Source organism: Drosophila suzukii, chromosome 2R (assembly GCF_043229965.1).
Source record: "Drosophila suzukii chromosome 2R, CBGP_Dsuzu_IsoJpt1.0, whole genome shotgun sequence".
NCBI lineage: Eukaryota > Metazoa > Arthropoda > Insecta > Diptera > Drosophilidae > Drosophila > Drosophila suzukii.
In genome coordinates, this window is record NC_092081.1 from 19,658,184 (window position 1) to 19,683,435 (window position 25,252).

Genomic DNA, 25,252 nt, shown 5'->3' on the forward strand with positions numbered 1-25,252 from the left:
TGGGATTGTTGGCATTACTTTTCATTTTCTAGAACATATCTATGACTTGTTGATGTTTGTTGTAGAGCAGACACACATGCAGATTAACTTTATTGTGTGAGCCATATGAGTTTTCATTCATTTCGAGTTGCCATTCAGCTGGCTTGTCTTTCAATTCAATTTGTAGCATCCACAATCCACATCCTTACTCTCCAAACAACGCACACGTCTATATCTTCCCGTATAATCTGTCTATTGTGTCGGCAATTACGATCCTTCTCGTTCTATTCACAGTGCTTCGTTTACAGGAAGGAACATCCCATATATACACATACATGGTAGGATGTGGGGATTGGGGGTGTTGGGGAACATTTCTATTTATGAAATTGCATTGAAAAGGTAAATAAAGAGGAAAGCACGCTGGGCGAAGCTGGCTCTTATTGAATTGTGTTCTTTGGAAATGGTATAAATAAATGCACACAGCGCAAATCCAGGGAGAAAATACCCTTTGGCTGGATTTTCCTGGATTGTCTCAGGGGGAACACCGAAAGTCCGCATTTCTAACTGGCCAAATGGCACATAAGAATTTCATTTCCTGCTGCGAGTTAGCCGGGAAATTTAATTAAATGCTGTAGAGATTTTTTGTTTATTTCTACGTTTGCGCAAAAAATAGAACAGAACCAAAAAAGTACCAGCATGTCCCAGACATGAAGGTCAAGTGCAAATGGCGAAGCCATAAAAAGAGAAAGGTTAAACCCATAATAATATGGCATTGTTCAGACCGAAAATGAAATATGACTAAGGAAGAAAATAAAATAGATGAATTTTGCATTCATGTAGGTAGTTTATTTGCAAAGGGAAGTTTTTGCAAGGCAAATATTTAAATATAACCACACTATATCAATACCATTTTCATTAAAACTGATGTTTTAAGAATTTTACAATGCATTAAACCATTATGGTAATGGTATATAAAATGGTATTTTAGCAAAGGCAAGTAGGAAAGGTTTACACTATTTTTAAAAGTATATGTTTCTTTGAAATATATCCATTTGATAATACCATTTTCATTAAAGTTGATGTTTAAACAAATATTAAATTCGATAATCCCTTATAAATATTCATGGCAATGGTATATGAGAGTGGTTTTCCATGCAATATGGGTAGAAATTGTGCATTTCAAGGCGACAGCCAACTTGAGTCCGTCAGTCTTGTTTTCCCTGAAAAGGACACACAGCAGGACTTGTCTTATTACCGTTGTTTGCCGGGACAATATTTCATGCCAAATGAAAAGCAGCTGAACATCATCCTTCACCATCACCCATCCGCATCCCCAACTACGTTTTCCCATTGTTGCCCCACCACCAACTCATCCAACTCATCCAACTTTTCCCTCCTCCATTTCCAGACTCGAACTTTGTGCTCGGCAATGCGCAGGCAAATGGCAATCCAATTGTTTATTGCTCGGATGGGTTCGTGGATTTGACAGGATATTCACGCGCGCAAATTATGCAAAAGGGTAAGGACGAATCGTCCCCAGCGGACAGACTGAACTTATTTAACACTTGAATACTCATTTGAATGTATTGTGCCATTTTATTCAATTGCCAACGAACAACCCAACAAACTCCGAATTCCGATTCCGGCGTACACGAAACAGGCTGCTCATGTCATTTCCTCTACGGACCGGATACGAAGGAGGAGCACAAGCAGCAGATCGAGAAAAGCCTCTCCAATAAGATGGAACTGAAGCTGGAGGTTATTTTCTACAAGAAAGAAGGTAAGGCGCCCCAATTACGATGTGCCGGAATGCTGCGAAAATTGTTTTGTTTCTGCCTCCTTTTTAATTAAAAATTTTCATGAAAATGGGGCGCGCCAGAAAGTGACAGAAAGGAAATTATTTCTGGTCCTGTGGTTGCCAATGGGTCTCACAAAAAAACTTGCCAAGTTTAAATGGCTAAAAAAAGAAGAGACACCATTGAAAATCTTAATCTTGATTAGCAGGGGTTTTAAAAATAGGTAAATATTTTTCATCACAGATTCTTGATCTTGAAAAATAAAACGGAATAACACTTTTCTTAATAACTGAAATAATAGACCAACTTCTATAAGTTCATAATACAATTTTATAAATTTAAGGGTTTACCCCATGTATTTAAATAGAAAATATAACTATATTATGATGGCAAAAACTCTTCCACTCTTTGAATTGAGTTAGTTTTTGCCGCAAGCAAAACCAAAATTATCATAAATTCCACACCAACTGTATAAAGTGCAACTTTTACAAAGCAAAAACTTTTTGTAGTTCCAATTAAGTTCCCCCAATTGTATGCTAATCCGGGCCTTCGAACTTCTGGAACATCAGTAATGGACAATTTCACAAGACCAATACTAGATGGCTTATTTAAGGCTTTGCTGCAGCTTTTAATTTCCTCCGAATCCCTCTGTCATTCGGCACCACCTCTCTATTGTCATAGTATTCCTACGTAAATGGGTGAGCTTTTCCTTCGCACATAAAGGGAGTATTACTGCTTTTGTGCTGCTGTGTTTAGCTGATGACAAAAGTCGGGAAAACTAGCAGAACAAGAGTGAAAAGTTGCCAATCAATTGTGGTCTCACCTGCAGAGTTTTGCCGAGAAGTCAACCACCATTGCCTTATAAGTGAAGTTTGCGGCTCCCTTGGCCTTGTTTTTGTGGCGGTGGGAAACTGTTCTTGATTGAGTTAAACGCGACAGACTTGAACTAGTTTTCCTCGGTCCCCCAGGGGGGTTCATGTTCATGTTCAAGTCTCGCAGGACCTACGCCCATCTACACCCAGATCCACCCATCTACAGCCACACCCACCCATCTATATATCCCAAACAATTCGCCACGGCTCGTTGACATGCTGGGCGTACAATAAATTGTGCTCTTAACATTTTCGCACGTCCAGGCCGCGGTATTTTGTAGTCCTAATGAGGTCACGATTAATCAAGACAAAGCCCGGCGCAGAGATAAGCCCAAGATGGATAGATCCATCAACTTTGAGTGTAAGTTTTCTAATTAGCGAAGCGTTTAAAACTTTTAACCAACTGCAGGCACGATAGGATGTGCTTACACTACTGAAAATGTAGTTAATAAAGCCAGAACCGAGAATTTCAGAACATAAACAGGGCAAGAAAGGTACAAAATATAATATAGAAAGATAGAACATTTTGGTAATTTTAGGAGCACAGAAAAAGTTAAATTAAGTTAAAATTTTTTAATCTTTACTGATATCTTTAATCCCTGGAAAAACCATTATAGCACAGTTAACTAATATCAAACACTGTTTTAGAAAGCGGATATATTTAATTTTGTGAACTCTATTAATAAATTTTATAATAATGAAACCAAACAACAGTCATTTTAGGACTTTTATAAAATTTAAAAGAGACTTTTTCTTGAAAAGCGATAGATGTAGCAATCTTTGCTTAGAACTCTAGATCATTTTTTCTAAACTAAGAAAGTAGTTTCTCCCCGTGTAGACCACCCCTATTTTTCACCCCTGGGCTTTCTTTTCTCGTGTGTGCCGGGACTGTGTTTTATTAATTATGCATTGGCTGCGGCAGACTGAGGGCGAACTGGATCTGGTTGACCTCGGGCTGGGTGTGTAATTAGCGGGAGATAATTAAAATGCAGGCCAGGACAATAATTGCGGTCTAATTGAATTGCCATGCAATTTATTTATCAATTTCCAGCCATAACATAAATTGCTGTCGTTTTTAAAGCATTTAACGGCTAATTAAAATTGGGCCAAAGCTCAGCTAGAGATCTGGTTCTTTTCCGTTTGTCATCAAAGCTGGGGTTTGCCATCATTGATAGGGTTTCAATTATGCAGAAAGCAAATTAAAATCGCGGCAGTGTAGTGTGCACAGTGCAAGGCCAAATATTGAGCTAAGCGACCGCAGGCCACGTGGCGTATGCGCGATGCAGTGGAAATTCATTTTCTGTGCCTGATGCGCCGATGATTAAAGCGAAAACTCATTGCAGGTGCCCCATTTTGGTGCTTGTTCGACATCGTGCCCATCAAGAACGAAAAGCGGGATGTGGTGCTCTTTTTGGCCTCCCACAAGGACATCACGCACACCAAGATGCTGGAGATGAATGTGAATGAGGAATGTGATAGCGGTAAGTATCCACATACATCAAAAAACTCCCACACATCTGGTATAAATAATGCACTAGCTGAAAAACCAAATGCCGAATATCCAAGCGTGCACAAAAAGCCACAGAATCACACACTCAATTCCCAAATAATGAATTAATAAGCACCATTACATAAGCACGAAAACACTGACACTGATGCATCCCTCAGTTCGGATGAGTTGAGCAAATATTATGAATGAGTTAGGTTTCAGAAATACGTGTCTGCGGCAGATATGCGGATAAATATGCCACAAGATACCCAGTGAAAGGAGGTTTTGAGGGTTATCTGATCCCCATATAGCCACGTTTTCCTAAAACTAGATTTTTTTAATTTTTACATTAAAGAACATTAAAGAACTGGATATTCTTAAGTCAAATGTTATTAATTATATTATATTATATTATTATTTATAGATTTGTTAAACATTTTGCTAGAATAAGCATGTTTTTACTATGAAAACTTTAATATTATGATTGTATACGTATATAGGTAGTCAAATATATGAAATGCATTAGTAAACTTAAAGCTTACAGAAGATATATAAAATTCTACAAAGGTGTCCTTAGAATCTATAATTCAGTAACCATTTTACTTAAAAAATTTTACATTTTACTTTTAAAAAATTCATTAGAGGTATCTAAGTTTAAAAGTCCTTATAAAACAATTTCACAACAAAAGTAAGGAGTATATCTTAAGACCCATTACCAGATGCTCTTATAAAATGAAAGTTTTTGCTGTTCAGCAAATTAAGGACTTAAGATCGTAATATAACTGAGATGATAAATCTCAGGGCAGAGTATTCCTCGGTTCGGAGCCATTAAAATATGTTATTGCTACCTTTTTGTAAGGCTGTGTCAGCATGTCACCTCAACTCTCGAGCCAGGAATATTCCCATAAAGTTCTGTGGAACTTTTGGTTTTGCTTGGTCCTGGCAGCCAAGGAGAGAGTTTTCGGTTAGCTTCCTGGCTGCAAAGTGAAGCTGGGCAGGAAGACAGGAAGGAAGGTTCTCGGGCTGGCTGTGGTCGCTCCTTTGAGTCCTTTGCCGACTTTTCATCCGTTTTCCCCCCTTTTCGAAGGCGCGTGTCCCTGACAACTGAATGTATGCGTACCATATTTCAACGTTAATTTAAATCTCGTCTTTCACGCGCAGTTTTCGCGGTGGCAGCCCTGATTTGTGGCTATAATCTGGTCGATGGGCGGCCGAAATTGTGCTTAAAAGTGTATGAATTCGTAATCATAATAATGGCAATAATGCCTTTTAAGTAGGCGTATAGCTGAGTTAAACTTTTATATTCGACTCGACTTTTCCCTGGAGTTCAATCAACGCGTTTAGCTTAATTAACCTGTGCCTTTGTTGTTGCAAGTCCTTTTCCAGTTGAGCCGCATCAAATATGCCCTCTGTCTAATTCACTGGATTAATCAGACAAAAAAGTTGGACACACCGGCACACGTGTGGATTCTATGGGTCCCCAAAGGACGCTGAAATATTGATGCACCACTCGAACAGTCCTGACAGGCATCACAACTTATCCCTTCCACTTGGGGCCCGTCCTCCAACGCATGAATCGCATGTGTCGCCGAGGAATTCTCCTAATGCAGGGATAAAAAACAGCGTCGCCCCAACCTCTGACCTTTTCATGTGCAGCTTTATTACCATCGTTATTCATCTGTTGTTGCCGTCTGTCTTCTGGCCTGCAGATTTACGGGCCATGCAAAACCGAGCAGAAGCCACTTGAAGTTCGACCAGGAGAATCCTAAGAGGATTTGCTGCACAGTTGGGCTGGTTGAAGGTCCAGCTGTCCCCCGAACTACCTGCCAGTGAAGCTTTAAATTATTTAGTGCTGATGGCATTGATGGGTCGTTAAATCGGAATAGAATGGGAAAATTTTGCATTAGTGAATTGCACTTTAAAAGCGGTTTGATATGGGCCTTAAGTATTTTGTTAAGAGTTCTGAAACAACAAAGGAAATATTTCAAGAAATATTACGAATTGGATCATATAGATGGTAGACATTATTATTATTATCTTACTATTATTATTATTGCTACTACTACATTTGGTATTTTGGTTTTTTATGCACATAGGTCCAATTCGACTAACTATATTTTGATTATAAACTCTATTACATTTTTCATAATATTTTAAATATACTTTTTCTTGAGATTAATATTATTTTTATCAAACAACAATAATCATCTACCAAAAAGGTGATAAAATAGAACGTATAAATTTTTAATATTTTAAATATAATTTTTCCCCAGACTAAGGAATATTTTATCCAGTTGTTAAACCTGTTACCATAATCAACTTCCGTTCAATATACCCCAAATAAACCCCATCAAAGGTAATGGAAATTCACACCAGATGTTGCACGTTGCTCACATAGATGGCAAGTGCAACAAATACCGCTTGTACTTGCAACACGTACTTATCGCCCCCTGCTCCTGGGGGCTTACGTCATGTAATTGTGTTAGATGGACAGAGATTTACACGACGGGCAACATTCGGTAATGAATTTCATTAACTTGGCCATTGAGTGGCAGGCAAGCACGAGAACGATGCCAGAAACCAGTCAGATGAAATGCAGCTTATATCGAATTAATCTATACCGAGACCAAAGCAGCGACCGGGCTTGATTCAATTTTTGTTAATTTATGCAAATGAAATTAAGTCCAAGCCAACCAACCAACCTTGGCAAACTCAATTTCTAGCCCAAATCAAGTTGGCTGGAAAATTCGAGTGGCGATCCACCGTCAATGGAAAATTCATGCTGTGACCAGAGGGCTCAAGTAAAATTATAAGGATAGGTAATTAGGAGAGAGCAGTGTTCGAAAATTTGCGATAAAGCGATTTCGATGAGCCGGATTTGAAATGAAATTATCATGGCCATCATCGGAACAGAATCGTTATCGCATTGTGACAGTTATGCGATGACGACCATCGTTTCACACATCATTAGGCCTGTCAGTGAATTTACCCCTCGGGCCCGCATGAGTTGTGCATATTCTGTTAAAGTATTCCACCTTTTTTTCTGTTCCGTTCTACCAGCAGTTATAAAAAACATTTGTGTATGCACGGAGCGTAAACTGAGATACTTTTTTATCTTTAATTTTTTCTCTGACCTTTTTTTTCCCATTCGACGGCTGGTTGCTGCCTGGTTACGGCTACGTATATATTTTATATATATATATATATCCGTGAGGTGGCAGTCCCGACTTAATTGGCATTTTGATATGACAGCACCGGAGTCAAACTGGACTTTACGTGGGTTGTGGGTCTTAAAATTGAAATCATATTTTGGTCAAAAAATGACTTGTGGTATAAAAAAGAAATTAAATGAAATGAAAACAGGAAAAGCAGACAAATTGGTGAAGAAAAAAAAAGGTGACTTTCTTCAGGGGTTGTTTGCATAATTTTCGGTCCTTTTTCCTTATAATTAGTATATGGGATTGCTTGGGAAACGTATCAAATTCGGGCCCCATTTTTCACCAGCCAGCTAATTGTTATTTATAGCATGTCTGTCCTTTTGAGACACCACACACAAATATAATTAAGTTCAATTTAATGGTCCTTTTGCAGGTCCAAATATAGAAGATGCCGTGGGTGGGAAATCTTATCGAGTTTTGTTTGGGCGGCTGTGAAATATGATGTTTATTAGCCTGATTTGTTGGGTTGACCAGGACTTGGCCAATATTAGTTAGCCATCAAAGGAGATTATTAATTGTTCTGCGATGCCAGGGTTTTAATATCCATGAGGTTAAAGTGGGCAGACCTTTGAAATATTATATGGTTAAGCGTGGGAAACTGGAACAATTGTTTGCCTGCTTTGTGGGCGAAATAAGGATCATAAAAGTTGCAGAATAAGAATAATTTTGGGGAATAAAATTTAGTCATTGCAATTTAAAAGTTTTTCAAATAAAACTCAGCAAAAATAATAAAGAAAGCCAAAGCGTTTAAGAAGCAAACTTTGTATTACTAATGCGCCAAAGCCAACACCATCTGTACAAGTTGAATTTTCATCTTTCCCCAACTAAGCTGCTCAAATAAAACTCAGCAAAAATAATAAATGGAGCCAAGGCATTTAAGGAGGAAAGCTTTATTTAACTTGTCGGAAAGTCGACAAAATTTCAGCAAAATGTTACCGACTAACTGAGGGGGTGCTCATACAAACACACCCACACACACCTGCATTTTGTGACGCTTTAAAAGTATGTTTTAAACCAAAATAAAACCGTTTTAACTAAGAAAAAAAATTAAATAATGTAGAAAAAAAATACCTTAAAAACTAACCATGCCAATTAATTCACAATGTCTTATGTGTACAATTTTATGTGTTCTTTCTCTTTGTGCTCTTTCTATTATAAACACACGATCCGGTAACTCACTGTAATTACGAACCCCAAAAACCATCCAAAAACCATCCAAAACCCATCCCTTAATTAACCCACCAACTTCCCGATTTTGTTTGCGCTTTTTTTTGTTGCGACTCTGTAAGTTTTTGCCCTTACAGCTGCCCTTTTGGGGGCGCGGTTCCGGGCGGGATCCAATGCCGGAATGCTGGGCCTGGGCGGACTGCCCGGCCTGGGCGGACCGGCCTCCAGCGACGGCGACGCGGAGGCGGGCGAGGGCAACAACCTGGACGTCCCCGCCGGCTGCAACATGGGCCGTCGGCGGAGTCGAGCGGTCCTCTACCAGCTATCCGGACACTACAAGCCGGAAAAGGGCGGAGTCAAGACCAAGTTGAAACTGGGCAATGTGAGTATGACCCCGGGTAAATGGGGAAAATGAGTGCTAGGAGCCACCAACGCAATTTTCAACCATGTTGACCCACGTCAAATTCAATTTTTGTCCTGTGATTTTTAAAGTGCTCTCCCCAGATACACGCAGAAAAAATTTGTACTTTATAAATCTAAAAATAATAAAGTTTCTATCCAGATTACGATTTAATGTATGAATCATAAACAGAGGGAAATATTCAAATAAATTGTTCTTGAATTGAGAACATACGTTCTTAAAAGTCGTGTAAGTACTTTTTGGTATTTATGTTCTCAATGCTAGAGCGAAATGGTGAAAAGAGATAATTTAAATAGAGTTTCTATAACAAACACCGCTTGTTCAAGTTTATTCTTGAAAAATGAAACCATTTTCAAATTAAAAAATTTCGTTCTATTTTTAAGAACGTTTTCAACTGAGATGAGAACTTCAGAATTTTCTCTGTCTACCAACAAAGTTCTTTAAAAACCTTGACATATTTGTAAATGGCTTTAAATTAACTGATTGAGTTTACTATAGTGTTGCAAATTAAAATTCACAAGAAAACGATTCAATACAATTTGTATAAATCAAAGTAAATTCGTAGAAATTGCATTGTTTTGTACACCATTTCGCTGGAATTTCATGAAAACATCAATTAATGTCATTTAAAAATCGGTAGGCAACTAATCGCTGTGAAGTTTCAATTAGTTTAATTCACTTTTCATGTTGTGTGCCGGATTTCATTTCATGCTATTGCCCACAATTTACTTTGCAGAACTTTATGCATTCAACGGAGGCACCGTTTCCAGAGTACAAAACCCAGTCGATAAAAAAGTCACGCTTGATTCTGCCCCATTACGGGGTCTTCAAGGGCATCTGGGACTGGGTGATTCTGGTGGCCACCTTCTACGTGGCCCTCATGGTGCCCTACAATGCCGCGTTTGCCAAGGCGGATCGCCAGACAATGGTCTCGGATGTGATTGTGGAGGCGCTCTTTATTGTAGGTGAGTGTACGGAAAGGGATTTATTTTTTCCTGGGCTAAAAGGTTGTATTACAAAGTATTCATTAAGAAATAACAGCATTTGGGTTAAACGAATTTAAAGTATTAAAATACATTTTTAAATTGAAATTTCTTGTTAAAAGGATAAGCAATTAAAATAAAATGCTCCTTAATGAACTATGTACTTTAAAAATTTAAAAAATTATTTGTTGAATAAAAAAAAACACACACTTAATCTTATTGAAATCTTTGCCTTTTAGTAAAAATTAGTTGAAACTGAAATTAAATAAATAAATATATTTCCAGACTGTTTTGTTTAATATTTTAAAAATCATAGGGAATTTAAATTGTCAACTGAACTATAACCTAAAATTTATAAAACATAGCTATAGGATTTTGGAAGCTTTGTCCTTTAAAATTATTATCAAACTAAATATTTAATGAAATATAGCAAAGGTTGTTAAGGTCAGTCCATTAATCACTTTTTAAGAAACGACCATCGTTGCAAGAGTTTATAACCCATCCTTCCGCAAAACGGTCCTCAATTGGTGTCCCTTTTATGGGCCACCTGTGGAGGCCAGGGCCACAATCATCATCTTCCTCATCTGGAGAGGATGGGGGATGTGTTGGGATGGTAATGGAATGAGATTGGGGATGGGGATGGGAATTGAATTTGTCTCGTTGCGGGCATTGTAAACATTGTTTCACCGCTCACCTTTATTGCCGTTTTATTGCAGATATTCTGCTGAACTTCCGCACCACCTTCGTGTCGCGCAAAGGCGAGGTTGTCTCCAATTCGAAGCAGATTGCCATCAATTACTTCCGAGGATGGTTTGCCCTGGACCTTCTGGCCGCGCTGCCCTTTGATCATCTGTACGCCTCCGATTTGTACGACGGCGAGGTGAGTAATCGCTATTCACAACCAAAGACTGCATAAATTTACCCAACAAGCCCTGAATTATTAAGGCCAGATTTGCATTTGGCCCGAGGCTGAGGATCTTCTATAGCCCAAGAAATCGAAGGAATGATGATGATATATATATATAGTCCCATTACCATTAAGTCCACACTATTTCGTGTAAAATTCCCAACAAATTGTTTGCCCAATTTGTTTAAATCCCCTTGCGGTTCTTCCCTGGGGCTTGGCATTAATCATTTATGGCCCAAAATTTCAAGTGGTAAATGGCCTTAAGGGATTTGCATAAAACTATTTTGGCCGCATGCATTATGCATATTCAAAGTTCACAGTTTTGCGCTGGGCCACTTAATCGGATTATACACAAATGTGCAGTTTTGGGAAAATTTAGAATTCATTTTACTTTGTTTGGAGAATGAGGTTTGTAATGTGTTCAGTTTTAAATATAAGTTTTGGTTGCAAATTAAGCGTCTTTTGTTGATGTCAAAAATAAAAAAAGAGTAAGTAATATTTGATGTGTGTTAATTTCAACATTTATTTCTCTGTTTTATAAATAAAAAATAAATATTTGGTATTTACGCATTTAAAAAAAAATATTTTTCATGGATATAATTATTTGAGCGTTTTCTTAATTAAATAATGATTTGACATTTAATAAAAACATTTTATTATGGGTGTCACAAGTGTTTTAAAATCACATTCAAATTTCACACTTTCATTTCATACTTTTAGACACCTAAAAGTATGCTACAATATCTTTAAGACGACTATTCACTGTATACTTTTAGACACCTACAAAACATATAACAGTGGTGTGTAGATTAAAATGTACACATTCTATAAACTCTTTTTTTTCTAATTTGTAATTTCTCTGTCTATTTGTTAGTCAAATAAACTTGGTAACCTACCCATTATGCACACTTAAAGCAAACAAGAATTCCCAGTGAATATATATTTTAAGCTGTCATTTTTAGACAGCTTTTTGCACAAAGGCCGGCTCAGCACTTGACCCCTTTGGAGAGCAGTCGACGCTCATTAAGCCGATTACATTGGCCAAAAGCATACCCGACTGAGTGTTCCGGCTGGTCCGCGTTTTAATTACGGGCTAAGTAGGCGGCCGACGACAAGGTTGTGACCCAAATGTGCAGCTAAAACAGCCTTATATATTTAAAATCTGTTTAAATCCCGAAAAGTGTGTCATTTTGGTCCTGCAGTGGCCGCAGACAGGAGCTTAAAGCACCAAGTGCAGTTATGATGACATCGACCAACGTCCGGTGGTTCCGAGGAGTAAGACCCTCGAGCGGACTTCGCAGGACAATGGCGCAGTCCTCGAGCGGGCTTGTGTTATTCAGCTTTCACTTGGCTCGTTGGGTCCTCCTTGAAACCCTCTTCCCCGGTTTCTTCCCTTCCTGTGAAGTGGTCAGCGCACTGATTGCGCCAAGTGGAGAACGCTGTCGTCGCCTTTATTGACAGTCCAAGGATATCCTGGGCGCACTACCAAATGCCATTACAGTGGGGCCTCACTAAGTGATATATATATTAGAAAAAAGCATTAGGCGATTAAAACCCAATGATAATTGTTTGTTAGAATCGTAGAAGCCTTGAAGATGTGAATAACATTGTAACTTAAAATAGAACTTACGAAATGCTTTAATTTATACATTTTAAATATATTAATTCTTTCTTGAACTTCAGTGTAAGACAGAATTTCCGCAATAGATAAATTAAAAGTATTATTTTCGTTTAAAATTTTGAAGTACTACAAATGTATTAATGTGCTTATTTGCTTTTTTAAATATTGTCTAGACCTTACATTAAAATATTTCTTGTTTAAATTCCATAAGTACCTATATTATTAGTATTACAAAACTAATACTTATAGCTTAATACTTACTTTCTTGTCTAACAATTAAATTTCTCAATGTTTGCAGTTGAAACCTATTTCTTTAGCTGCTGGTGATTTAACTTACGGACAATCCCCTGTGGGATTATCATTTGAGCTGAATTTTGTTCGAACTCATGTTTCATTGATTTTCCTTACCGCTCCGTCATCATCCTGCGGTTTTCTTGTAGCTGTTTCTTTTCCAACTTCCGCTGGATACACTGATCAAATAAAAGGCGCTTTTGGCCCCCACTTTCTGTGACTTCCGCTCCAGGAAATTTAGCCACGTTCAGGGGCAGGCAGAAAAAGTTTTTTTTATTTTTTTTGGCCAAATCAGGGGCGTGTGCTAAGCTGCCGGCACAGAAAGTTTCGATAAAACTTTAATGTTCTCTAATTGTAAAAATTTGTGACACTCTCCAAAGCAACGCAAAAGTTGGCCAGAAGTCATTTATGAATGTATTTGGGGCTTAAACTTTTACATTTTTGTACACTTTGATATTTATTTTATACTTGCTCGCTTTGCATACAATTTCAGCTAATGCACTTGAAACTTTTGCATATTTAGTTTATTCCAAAGTTTTAATTATCTTTGAGACCCCAAAAAAGGCAGTCAGTCACTGGGAAAAATTCGAGGGAGTTGGATGAGGAAGTTTTGCTCATTGCCGCCAAGCTGTTGCTGCTGTGCGCGCTGATGTTGCTGCTGTGCGCGTTGATGTTGCTGCCGTGCATGATGATGTTGTCCCTGTCGCTGCTCAAACAAAGTGAAAGTAAACAAAGAGAGCGTGAGGCAGCGCAAAACTTTAGCAAAGAAAGAGACAGTGTTTAGGGGGCGGGATGGGGGCAAGTGGGCGGCAAATCATGGGAGTGGAAAGCCAAGAAAGAAAGTGAAAGCGCAGCACAAATTGCAACATGAATTACAATTTGCCTTGATGTTGTTTTTTTGCCTTTGTCTCTGCAGACACAAAACCGCATTTATACAGTGCGTGTCAAAGGATTAATTGTAGTGATTCAAAAAAATTAAGAAAAGTTTATTCCTATATTTTAGTAAATAATATTTTTTTACAGTTGTTAAAGCAATTTAGTAAGTTTTTAAAAAAAAATACTTTGACCAATTTTTAATGTATCCCTAATATCTTTAAAAAGTGTAAGCAAGCAATTTCTTAAGTTTACAAGCTATTTCTTCATAAAATCAGAAAAACATGGTATGGTGTTTTGTGACAATTGTTATATTTTCTTGTGAAAGTTAACTTATAGTTATGAAACGCACTGTCTGTGCAATAGTGCGTATAGACTGCAAATGAATGAGAAAAGCGAGGACGCAGCTGTCTGTCTATTGACGCTCTACCTAAATGCCCAAGCTAAACTGCTTGTAAGTCTTCGCCCACCTTTTTTTCAACACTTTGTTACTGTTTCATTAACTTTTTTTCGCTCCTTCAGCCCATATTAAATTCTTGAGAATTTATGGGAAAATATTGAAACAAAAGCCATTTAAAAAAATTATTCCTATAATAAATATAAAAATACGTTTATGGGTATAATGAGGAAGGCTTTAAAGTTTTGTTATCCCATTTATTTTAACCAAAAATATAAATGTACCTCCCTCTAAAGTTCTGTGTGTACCCTAAGGCCATTTTTAAGATGAAGCATTGTCAGCGGCAATCTCGAAAGAGAAATACAAATTTCCATCTAAGGTTAAACGACGGCATTAGCCTTCAATTTACTGAAGTTCTACGCTGGGGTCAGGCCCTCCGATAAGCTTGTTTATGTTTGCATTAGACTTTTAGTCCCACCCCGCAGTTATCCGCCACTTCATCTTTTTATTTTTTGATGACATCCTTTCTTCTGATTTCGTCCCTTTTTTTAGCGCGGACATGCGGGCTCTGGGAAGTTGTAAATTTTGTGATTTTTTAGTGGGCACATAACAAAAGTTTAGATGTCCAGGAAAGTAGGCAACAAAATCCTACATTTGAATGCCCCGAAAAGTGGGCAACAAAAGCTGGGGGAAATAAGAGAAATGGAAAGTGGAAAAGCGGAAACCAAATCCCCAGCAAACTAATGGGCAGTGCGAAACGCGAAAGAGGCGTGGCACATCGCTTACATTTTAACAACCTTGTAGTGGGTCGTTTGGCTATATGTATGTTTTTTATGGATTCTTCTCTTTTTTTCGCCCAGGAATCACACATCCATCTTGTGAAATTGACGCGTCTGCTGCGGCTCGCTCGCCTGTTGCAAAAAATTGATCGATACTCGCAGCACACGGCCATGATACTGACATTGCTGATGTTCTCCTTCACTTTGGCCGCCCACTGGCTGGCCTGCATCTGGTATGTGATAGCGGTCAAGGAGTACGAGTGGTTCCCCGAGAGCAACATCGGTGAGTATGTAGCTACCTGTGCCGAAGGTCTCGCATGGTTAGAGTTACAGGTACAGCCACAGGTGGGGTCAAAACGATAGTCCATCAAGGGGGAAACTGAACAAATATTTTTGAATATATTACACTTAGTTCTTCAAATATGTTTGATTTATTAAAAATAAAATATAATTAAATATTATAAGTCCTAATATTTTTCTACGAAATAGGAAAGGAAAATAATAATTAAAGCAATATCATAACACCATTGTTTTGAATTCAAAAGCACAAAAAATCGAAAAGGCAATTTTCGAAGTGTTACGTGTTTTCCTGAAGAATTCGCGGTGAAATTTTATTTCATTTATTTTACTTAGGATAGAATTTACACTCGTTTCGATAAAAAAGATCCGACATTTAAGTAAGTAGTAGTAGTATGAGGGAAAAACAATAACAAAAGAAATTGAATTATACCTTTATTTGCAACACAAAATCGGTAAAACTGAAAAAGGTTAAACTCTATTACTAAAAAAAGTTTGTGTTTTTCTGAAGAATTTGCGGTGGACTTTTACTTTAAATATTTTCCTTAAAATAGAATGTGCAGTCGTTTCGATATAATTATTCTGGTACCACAGGGATACAAGAAACCGCGACGATTAACCACTGAGTACTGCCAAACTTTTAACTGACAATTAGTTTAAGTCAACTATAAATTTTTGATTTCCCTTCCTACTATTTCGAGCACAACTGTGTGCATCTGACTGGGTTTTGAAAGTGTGTGCTAACGGTAATTTGGTTAGTTGGTTAGTCAACAGTGAAGGGCAGGGCATCGTCGAACGCTAACTGAATTTTCCGCCTCCCTAGGGCCAAGGTACACCACCTGGATCACCGAAAACCAAGCAACCGAATCCCACAAACCACTACAAACACCCCCCCCACACGTGTGGTTAATGAATATTGTGTTAGTCGAGGTTTAAAGTTTGGTTACGGATTAGCGCACATTGCATCAAATCGAATCAAACCAACTCACATCATGCATACATAGATATATATGCTGCCATGGAAAAAAAGTTTTCATCATGATATTTTCTGGCACTTAATCAGTGGGTGGAAAAATCTTTCAAGCTTGACAGACACGAAAACTTTTTTCTGACGTTTCCGGTCCGGGCAAACAGTTTGTCCGGATTTTGGCACGAGTTCTTAACTGACAGACTGACAAACTGGAAGGCGAAAAAGTTAGGCCCAGTCATTGTCAATTTGATAAGCCCAATTTGTTTAGCCCGCAAATTGTAATTAAACGCCGTACTAAACAAGTTTTCTTCTCTGTTTCCTCCTCTCGTCGTATTAAATGCCTCAAGTATTCTTCACAGGTTGGCTGCAGCTTTTGGCGGAAAGAAAGAACGCTTCCGTTGCCATTTTGACCACGGCGGAAACGTATTCCACGGCCCTCTACTTCACCTTCACCAGTCTCACTTCCGTGGGATTTGGCAACGTTTCGGCGAACACGACGGCCGAAAAGGTCTTCACCATCATCATGATGCTCATTGGCGGTGGGTACTAAAATACATAATGCTTAAACAGCAAAATATTGTGTTAAATGCTGGGGAAAACTACACCCAAATCATTTTAATCCCAAAACTGTGAGGTATTTGGGAAGGACATTCCTTAAATTTAAGGAAAAAGGTCATCACTTTATGGTTTAAGTTTTACGAGTTTCTTTACTTAAATAGCTAAGGAATTTAAGGTGCACCATAATTTATCTCTTAGATATTTTCATCATTTTTAGGCCTTCTAATACTTTTATAAATATATGTTGAATTACTAAGTCTCGCCTTGCCTAAAATTAATTTTGTCAATTATTAACTAAATTTTCTGTACAAAATATTTAAAATATAAGATATGATTATCATGATTCTTATAATATGAGCAGAGTTAAATCATAAGAAGCTCTAATTTCAAGAACCTCTTATTATGTTTTCACAATAAACTGTGGGGAAGCTCTAAATTTAAGTAGTTGAATGTAAATTTGTTTTCAAGTTTTTCTTTAGAAAGTACACAGGGCATGATTTTGAGGAAAACAGGAGTGAAATCAAACTCCTATTTAGTGATCCCATTATGTCACGAAGAAGGCTCAATTTGTGTAATTGCATGGAAATTTCGTAGCATAAACAGGAACTGCGGTCTAAATTATTGGTCTTGCTTTAAAGAACATAGGAAATGCGGCCTAAAGAGTAATAGAACTTGCCGCACTCATAACTGTTATTACTTTTTTGGGCAGCCAAGCCTAGATTTAATGATATATCGCCTCCGTTTCATTACCCAGCTCTGATGCACGCCGTGGTCTTCGGTAACGTGACTGCCATCATCCAAAGGATGTATTCTCGTCGTTCTCTTTATGAGAGCAAATGGCGCGACCTAAAGGACTTTGTGGCCCTGCACAATGTGAGTATGATTTCGATGGGGAAAGGATGGGATTGAGATTTGCAGCGACCGCAGGGGATCGGAAAATAAATGAAACCCTCAGGAGGGGACCGAACCCTACCCCAACCTACCCTGCAGCAGAGAAGTGCCACTCGATGGGTTTTATTAGAATGCAGCGCACATTTTCCATATGCCACGCAACGCTGGGCAGGAAATGGAAAATGGAAAGGAAATGGTGACTCAAGGCCATGAATTGCTGATTCCAGCATATTCCAGGGCATCGTGTTTGCGTGGCCTGCGCCTGCAACCTGTTGATGGGGCAAACTCGAGGGTCGCTCCATTAGGCAGCGCCACGCGGCGTATACGCAATGAGCTGCACCCACGTCGCATACGCAATGCGATGCACAATTAAGCGCATTTGTGCGGCTCTCAACCGCGAAATGCATGCAAATGAAGTGAAAGTAGCGCGCATTGCAGCTCATTAAACGCTAAGATGGCAAAAACTTGGGGTGAAAAAAATCGGTAGAAAACTGAAGCAAAGCGAGTGCAATTATAATTTATGATCTCTTCATTACAGATGCCCAAGGAGCTGAAGCAGCGCATCGAGGACTACTTCCAGACCTCCTGGTCACTCAGCCATGGCATTGACATATACGAGGTGAGTACCGTATCGAGTTGCCTATTTTCCCTTGAGATACATCCATCTTTTCTCGATTGAGAGTGTGTGTGTCATAAATTATGAAGGATATACACTGGGGGAAACCAATCAATATATATTCAATAACTTTATTCATTAGGTATTGATGGCAAAGAACTTGGACCCTTGTTGATCTGGAAATTACGTCGGGGTTTCCTAATTTTTATACCCTTTACTTGTAGAGGAAAAGGGTATACTTGATTCTTCGGAAAGTATGTAACAGGTGGAAGGAAGCGTTAAAAAGATATAACAAGAAACATCCGATTTGCTGCATGCATATCTCCATCTCCCTCGCACTACCTTTGTCTGAGTAACGGATATCAAACAGTCGAGGCCATTGATTACAGCGTTCTTTCTTGTTTTTCTTTGTTTCAGGAAACTACTCTTGCTTTGGGAAACTATTTATTTATCTGTATTTTCTCAACCAACCCCCGAAAAAAGTGATTGGCAAAGTTGTCGATGCAGCACTCCATCGAGGTCTTCAACTTGACTGACTTCACTCAAACTTCAGATACAGATTCACTTTCAGATTCAGAAACAGAATCGGCAGCGCCAGCGGCCTTTCCTCTCCGATAAACCTCTGAGCCCTTAATTAAGCAAATGTCCGTGGGGTTAACATATAGTACTCTATTTGGACATGTGACTTATTGATTGGCTGCGGGTCAAATCCCAAATGTGTGGCCTTCCTTTGATTGGTCATCCATGTACAGGTATTTCAACCGCACTACTATTCTGCCATTTCTCGAACAAAAGTTAAAATTAAATATCGAAATTATATGTGTGAACGGGTGGCTGGATGCCTGGCTTTTCATTGTTTTTCCTCTGTGCTTGTGTGTGTATGTGGCTGGCCCTCCGGTGGAATCTACATTTTAATTAAAAATTTTTACAATTACATTAACTCGAGCAGAAGGGAAGACATGCCATTTGTGTACCTTATCTTCTGGGTAGAAGCTGTCAAATGCATTGAGTTACCAGTTTGCCGGCTCTTCTTTTGCTAATTTCGTTCTGAGCTGTCTTTTGCCAGTTTTATTGTGTACAGCTGCTTGTGTTTCTTGTTTATTTTTATCGGCTTTGAAACTGTAGCACTATAATTCCGAACTTGATGGGCAAACTTTTCTGCAGCTGAATGGAAATAGCCCCTTGTTGGTCAGGAGAGAAATCAATCATTCGGGATGCTATGCAGTTTTGAACTTTAACTGGTTTCAACTTTGCTCTGCAGTTCAGGTGGGCGGACGGGGAAACTTTGTTTTCCCCAACTTTCCAACTGCACAGGGTGCAATAAAAAGCAGGAAAAGTGCAGGGCAGTGGAAAGAGCAGCGATTCCACTCGCTAATTGCTATTAGCAGAGAGCCATGCCAAACAACTTTGCACCCCGCGCCCTCTTTTAATAGTGTTAATTAAAACCTCTTCAAATAAAACCCAGTTTTATCTCAGCTTCCAGGTTGCTTGGTGAATGGCTTTGGCTTTGTGGACTTTAAGTTAATGGACTTTTACTTAGTTGGGGCTACATCAGAATTTTACAGGCTACAGATGTCACAATTAAGGCAGATGCAACACTCGTACAATACAGGTTTTATTACAAAATGGTGTACTTCTGTTCAAGATTGGAGCTTGTAAATCTTCTTTAAATAGACTTGGGAATTATTTAAAAAGTAAAATATTTTTCCATATGCTTAAATGTAGAACTAGGCAATAATCATACAATATATAGTTGCAACATTTTCTCAAGAGTAAAGTGCTTAAATATTCTTAGATTCCGACTTGTTTATTTTTTGTATATTATATGTTTCCTTATAAATATATTTCTTATATTTAGAATAAATTAAAATTATATTTTCTATGATATAGTACTTAATCCTTCTTTAATTTCAACTTGGTTTGTTCTTTTGTATCTAATATATCCTATTATATACTAAATTTGCTATCTTTTTCCTTTCCCACATCACTCCTTCTTCCCTTTTCTACCCTTATCAAAACCCCCAGTGAAGTGCAATTTTCGTGAGCTGAAGTCTGCAAATTAATTAGCCCTTTTCCGCCTTTTGAAGATTGATTCTTCATGTCAGCAAGGAAAGCTGTCTGTCAGTCGTTTATTCGCGTTATGACAACGGAAATGTTAAGCCCTCGTCTTACCATTTGAGCTGCTATTAAACACCGATTTTCGTCTCTTCTTCGAGTACTCAGGAATTTTGACAACGTCTAATGGAATTTAATTTAATTACAGACCATACATGAAATATAGACTGACACACACACTCACACGACCTGTCGATGCCACACGAATTATAGCACCGAAATTTCGGGAGGCGATGGAAAATGGCGACCTGACTGGCTGGCACTAAATTAAATTGTTAATTTATTGCGCATGAAAATTAACTGGCAAAATGTCGGAGTTCCCCTCTAAAAGCTAAATGATGTTGGCCCCCACAGCGCGAATTTCAACTTGAGTTCAGGCCGACAATGCAAAAAACATACCAACCACTTTGGCAACGGCTTTTGGCCAGTGTGTGCGCAATTAATGTAAAATATTTTACACTTCACTGAGCGGAGGGAAAAAGGAAAAACAGAGACTGAATGGAACATAAATAACAATTCTTTGGAAATTGCCCTTTGGGGATCGGGGAAAAAGGGCATGCAATAAAAGCAACAAAACTCAAACAAATCCCAGGAAAAACTTTCAACATATTTCCATGTTTAGTTTCGCTTGGTTAGCTAAAAGTTCCTTTTGTTTTGCACTCATAAATACTTACAGTGGAGTTGAAAATAATAGTAGCCATTGTCGTTTAAAAATGGAAATGTTATATTTTTCAATACTTTTTTGTCCAATTTTTAATATTTATAAAAAAAATATTAAAACATTATGATCCCAAAGTAAATTCCACTTATGTTTTAAGCACACATGATTCTATTTTTTTGATAACACTAGTACATTTGCTAGTCCCATGAACTAACCCAAAATGGAATTGGAAACTTGCTGACATCTATTTTGGGCAGAAATATTTGCTTTTTGCGTTGGCATTCGTTGTGAATTTTTAATTAAGGTCTGACCGTTCTAAAATTGATTTAGTTGCTTTTGGCCTTAATTAATGTGCAAACACAAACACGAAAGTTGCCCAACTATTTGTACAATTAAGTTAAAATTTACTGTAAGCGGATCAACGGAATATAAAGCCATAATCCATGAAATTGGGCAGCCACAGAGATTTTCGCATATCATTTGCGGTCTAGTTGGCAAAACAAATTTACGCGATTTTCGTGCATATGAATAAAACTCGAGCGTAATCAGCCCCTGAGTCCCTAGGAATATATACATATGGAAAGTTACGGAGGCTAAAGTCGCAACAATGGGTGGAAGGCGAGTGTAAACAAGCAAGATGCAAATTCCCCCTCAATTTCCATGTTAATCCCGAAACACCGACAATTCCCATCCAATACACTTGAAACGAACCCAAGGAAAAAAGAGATAAAAATGCGGGGGGTAAAAGGAAAAATATAATTATACCCTGGCAGGAGGTTGTGGAAAATCAAGAGGGACTTTGCTTTTCATGACAATTCGCCTTGTCAGGAATTTAAATCAAGGGGTGAGCTCGTGTATACGATATTGATTTTCGTTCGTTGGTCCATACAATATAAATATTGGATAATCGCTGTTAATTAAAAAGAAACCCAATAAACATAACAATAAAACCGGCTGAAATCGTAAAATCCCTTAGCTGGAAAATAATAATTCGATAAACTCGTTTTTTAAGCCCAATAAATGTATCTCCATGGAAAATTAAAATGAAACTTGCTCTGGAATATGATTTATTTTAACACTAATAACTATGTATAAGAAATCGAATATTACAGGGTATTCTTTAGTATCTACGGCGTTTCTTTTCTTGTAATACATATTGCAGTTGAGCAACACAAGAAAGACCAGATAAGCTGGAACAATTCCCTGGTGCCGGAGTAAAATAATGCCAACCATTTCCCTCACAATTTTCAGGCGATTCAATTTTCACGTGTATATTCCACTTTCTCTTTTCACTTGCGTGGGTGTGTGTGGTGCTTATGCATGCCTCTCCACGCATCTTTGACTCACATTTTCCTCGGCTTTTCCTCTACTTTCAGACGCTACGCGAATTTCCCGAGGAGCTCCGTGGCGACGTCTCCATGCATCTACATCGTGAAATATTACAGCTGCCGATATTCGAGGCGGCCTCCCAGGTGAGTTTGAGCCTACACTCAGCGAATTATTATGTGTAGTATAGAATTTGTAATACAAAGTGTTCTTAAATCTTGGGATTTATAGAAGTTAAGTATTAGGTTGTACGACAAAAAGGTTAAAAGTTAAAAGTGAAAGAAAAGGTGGCACTAAAATTTAAAACACACTAAATTTAAAAACCTTTTTATAAAATGTAGAATAGTGTTTTAAAAAAAATAATAATATTTTAATAAAATAGCTTAAGGTTTTTAGAACCTTATTTAAAAAAAAATAAAGTCCAACCTAAGAATGGCATTTATTTTAAAGAGGGGTTCTTTAGTAAACATTATTTACTCCTTAAAAACTAAAGTTATACTTTTAAAGTTTTTAACAAGTGTTTTAAAAGTTAGCTTTTCAACATATATTTCTCCCTGTGTACCCGTGCGAATGTTCTTTTGCAGGGGTCGAAGAATATGTCGCTTTGAAGCGATTCAGCTTCAGACAAATGGAACGAAATGGCTGCGATGGCAAAATAATCAGCAGCAATGGCACAGGAATCGCAGGGGGTGGGACAAAAGGGGAGCTGATGGGATAAAAGGTGGGGCCAACAGGTGGGGTCAGGTAAAAAGAGAAAATGAAGGCCATGCTAGCAGTCAAAAGTTAACTGCGGGCTTAACTGAAACGTTTTTTGGGCTTCGTTCGGTTCGTCCTTTGTCGCTGTGAAGCTCAAACACAGGCAAACAACCGCATACAAATAAACAAGAACACACACACTTGCAAGTTAGGAGGGGCTTGTTGTGCAGACAGGGATGTAGTCTAGGATTTCTTAAGAGGGGTGACCTGTTTTCTATCTGAAAAAATTTTTAATTTGAATAAAATACTTTAGGTATGTAACAATTTCCTTGAGAGTTACAATACCTTTTTTCTATATTGACAAATATTATAACATGTTTCGGAAGGGTTTTATTAATAATGATAAATATTAAATAATATATTTCTATGGTAATACTATACCAAAATTCTATGTTTAAAGTCTTCAAGGACTTTATCCAAGCCCCTCTGCCCACGCCCATGTGCACAGGTAAAGTTTCCTAGCCAACTCTCTGAGGCTTGTGCTTCGGCATTGCCCTGTGGGCCAAGTTCCATTCGTTTGACTGAAGTGAAGCATGAAAAAGGTTTTTGGCCAACAGCAAACTTGTACGCAAAAATCCCCTCGAATGCAAGTGTGTGTGTGGTCGAGTAGTTTTCGATGGCCAATGTCAATACCCTTGTCAACCGCCAAAAGCTTTAATGGGTGCTCACTGTAGCCTTGTTTTCTAGGATATGGATGGGGGTGCTTGCAGATGGAAATCATTTGGTTGAAAGCCGCCTGGCTTAAGCTAGAGATTGTGCAGTAATTGATTTCTCATCTACGGGCCTGACAGTTCTATGACCCATTGCAGCCTCTAAAGCCACATTGAAAAAAGTGAAATCAATTGCAAATAAATAGAAATTGATTTGGAATTGTTTGGTATATTAAATTCGTAAAAAACCCCAAAGCCAAAACAAATAAGGGAAATACCCTTCAGATCAAAGCATCAAATTCCAAACGTTTCTACGGCAACCGTTTAAATTTTTTACTAAAAATAGAACCAGGAATTTCAATAACATTTTTGTCAAGGCTTGTAAGAATAAACCAATCTTTTTTGTACCCATAAAATGTAAAATACTGGTTCAAATTAAGCGGATTTTGCTCATAGCACCCCGTTATTAATTCAGAGAATACCTTACTTCATTATTAAAACAAAGGAAGACAGGAAAATTAATAGGATTGAAGTATTTCCATTTTCCGTTGTTGTGTTATATGAGGAAGAAGGAAATAAATAGCATATGTTTAACTGTCTTATTTGCACAACAAAGGAAATTGTGGTCATAAATTCAAATTATTGATAATAACAAATTGTATTGAAGTTATATTTTTCTGAAATGGTAAACTTTATGACCCCGCATTTCGATGGTATCTATAGAGCGTGGTAATGCGATTGTGGTTCGGTTTACTGACGGGATAAAAAGGAGGTGCCACCTAATGAAATGCAACTCAAGCTAAGTTGGAAAACAAACAGAACGAGCGCCCGAATGACCGTACAAAATACAAAAAAAAGGAAAAAAGTAGAAAAAAGTGTAAAAAACTGAAGCCGAATGACAAAGGCGGACTGCAAACATTAATAAAGCTTATTCAGAAAGGCAAAGTAACGCAAACAAAAACCACTCAACAGTTATAAGCGCGCTTTAAGCCACTTTTCGTGGGCAAAAGCGTGGATGTGGATGGGTTGCGTGGGGCTTGGGCTATGAGAAGGGGGCAAAAAGGGGGTTACAGGAGGTCGGTCTTAAACCACAGGACACATTCCGGGGCAAGGACACACACAGCTGTTGCCGTTTTGTTTCATTGCGCAAATAAAACGCGACCGAGCTAAATGCTAAATGCTAAATGCCTCTGACCGAGGAGAACAATTCCTGACTAAACCAGAATCGCATTTACTTGAACCCCGATTTGTTACATGTTCGGTTGCAGGGCTGCCTGAAACTTTTGTCCCTGCACATAAAGACGAACTTCTGTGCGCCCGGGGAGTATCTGATCCACAAAGGCGACGCCCTGAACTATATATACTATCTGTGCAATGGATCCATGGAGGTGATCAAGGACGATATGGTGGTGGCCATTTTGGGTGAGTCTGTCCTGAACTTCGCCTGAAGTCAGAAAAAATATTGTATAAGTATTTTATTAAATCTAAAAATTGTTATATTACATTACAATACATCATATTATCATTACCGAGATATATTAGCATTTTAAAGATATTTCTTTACATTGATTTCGCATTAATACCCGTTCATTGACACTTCAATACTCAGCTAAGTTTCT

The 25,252-nt window shown here is 38.1% G+C and overlaps 1 protein-coding gene across 3 annotated transcripts in view; it reads left to right on the forward strand.

Moving 5' to 3' along the window:
• Elk (Eag-like K[+] channel) overlaps positions 1-25,252 on the forward strand; it is a 63,708-nt gene that overhangs the window by 32,800 nt on the left and 5,656 nt on the right. For 2 of the 3 annotated variants that reach the window (XM_070994606.1, XM_036813248.3), the window contains 12 exons: positions 1,388-1,498; positions 1,640-1,759; positions 3,991-4,128; positions 8,644-8,903; positions 9,679-9,907; positions 10,642-10,805; positions 14,875-15,076; positions 16,420-16,599; positions 17,373-17,491; positions 18,048-18,128; positions 22,278-22,373; positions 24,902-25,055. In XM_070994606.1, the coding sequence (XP_070850707.1) occupies positions 1,388-1,498; positions 1,640-1,759; positions 3,991-4,128; positions 8,644-8,903; positions 9,679-9,907; positions 10,642-10,805; positions 14,875-15,076; positions 16,420-16,599; positions 17,373-17,491; positions 18,048-18,128; positions 22,278-22,373; positions 24,902-25,055 (1,854 nt within the window). Of the gene's footprint in view, positions 1-1,387; positions 1,499-1,639; positions 1,760-3,990; positions 4,129-8,643; positions 8,904-9,678; positions 9,908-10,641; positions 10,806-14,874; positions 15,077-16,407; positions 16,600-17,372; positions 17,492-18,047; positions 18,129-22,277; positions 22,374-24,901; positions 25,056-25,252 lie in introns of all 3 variants that reach the window. The other variant, XM_017073612.4, reaches the window with a different exon arrangement.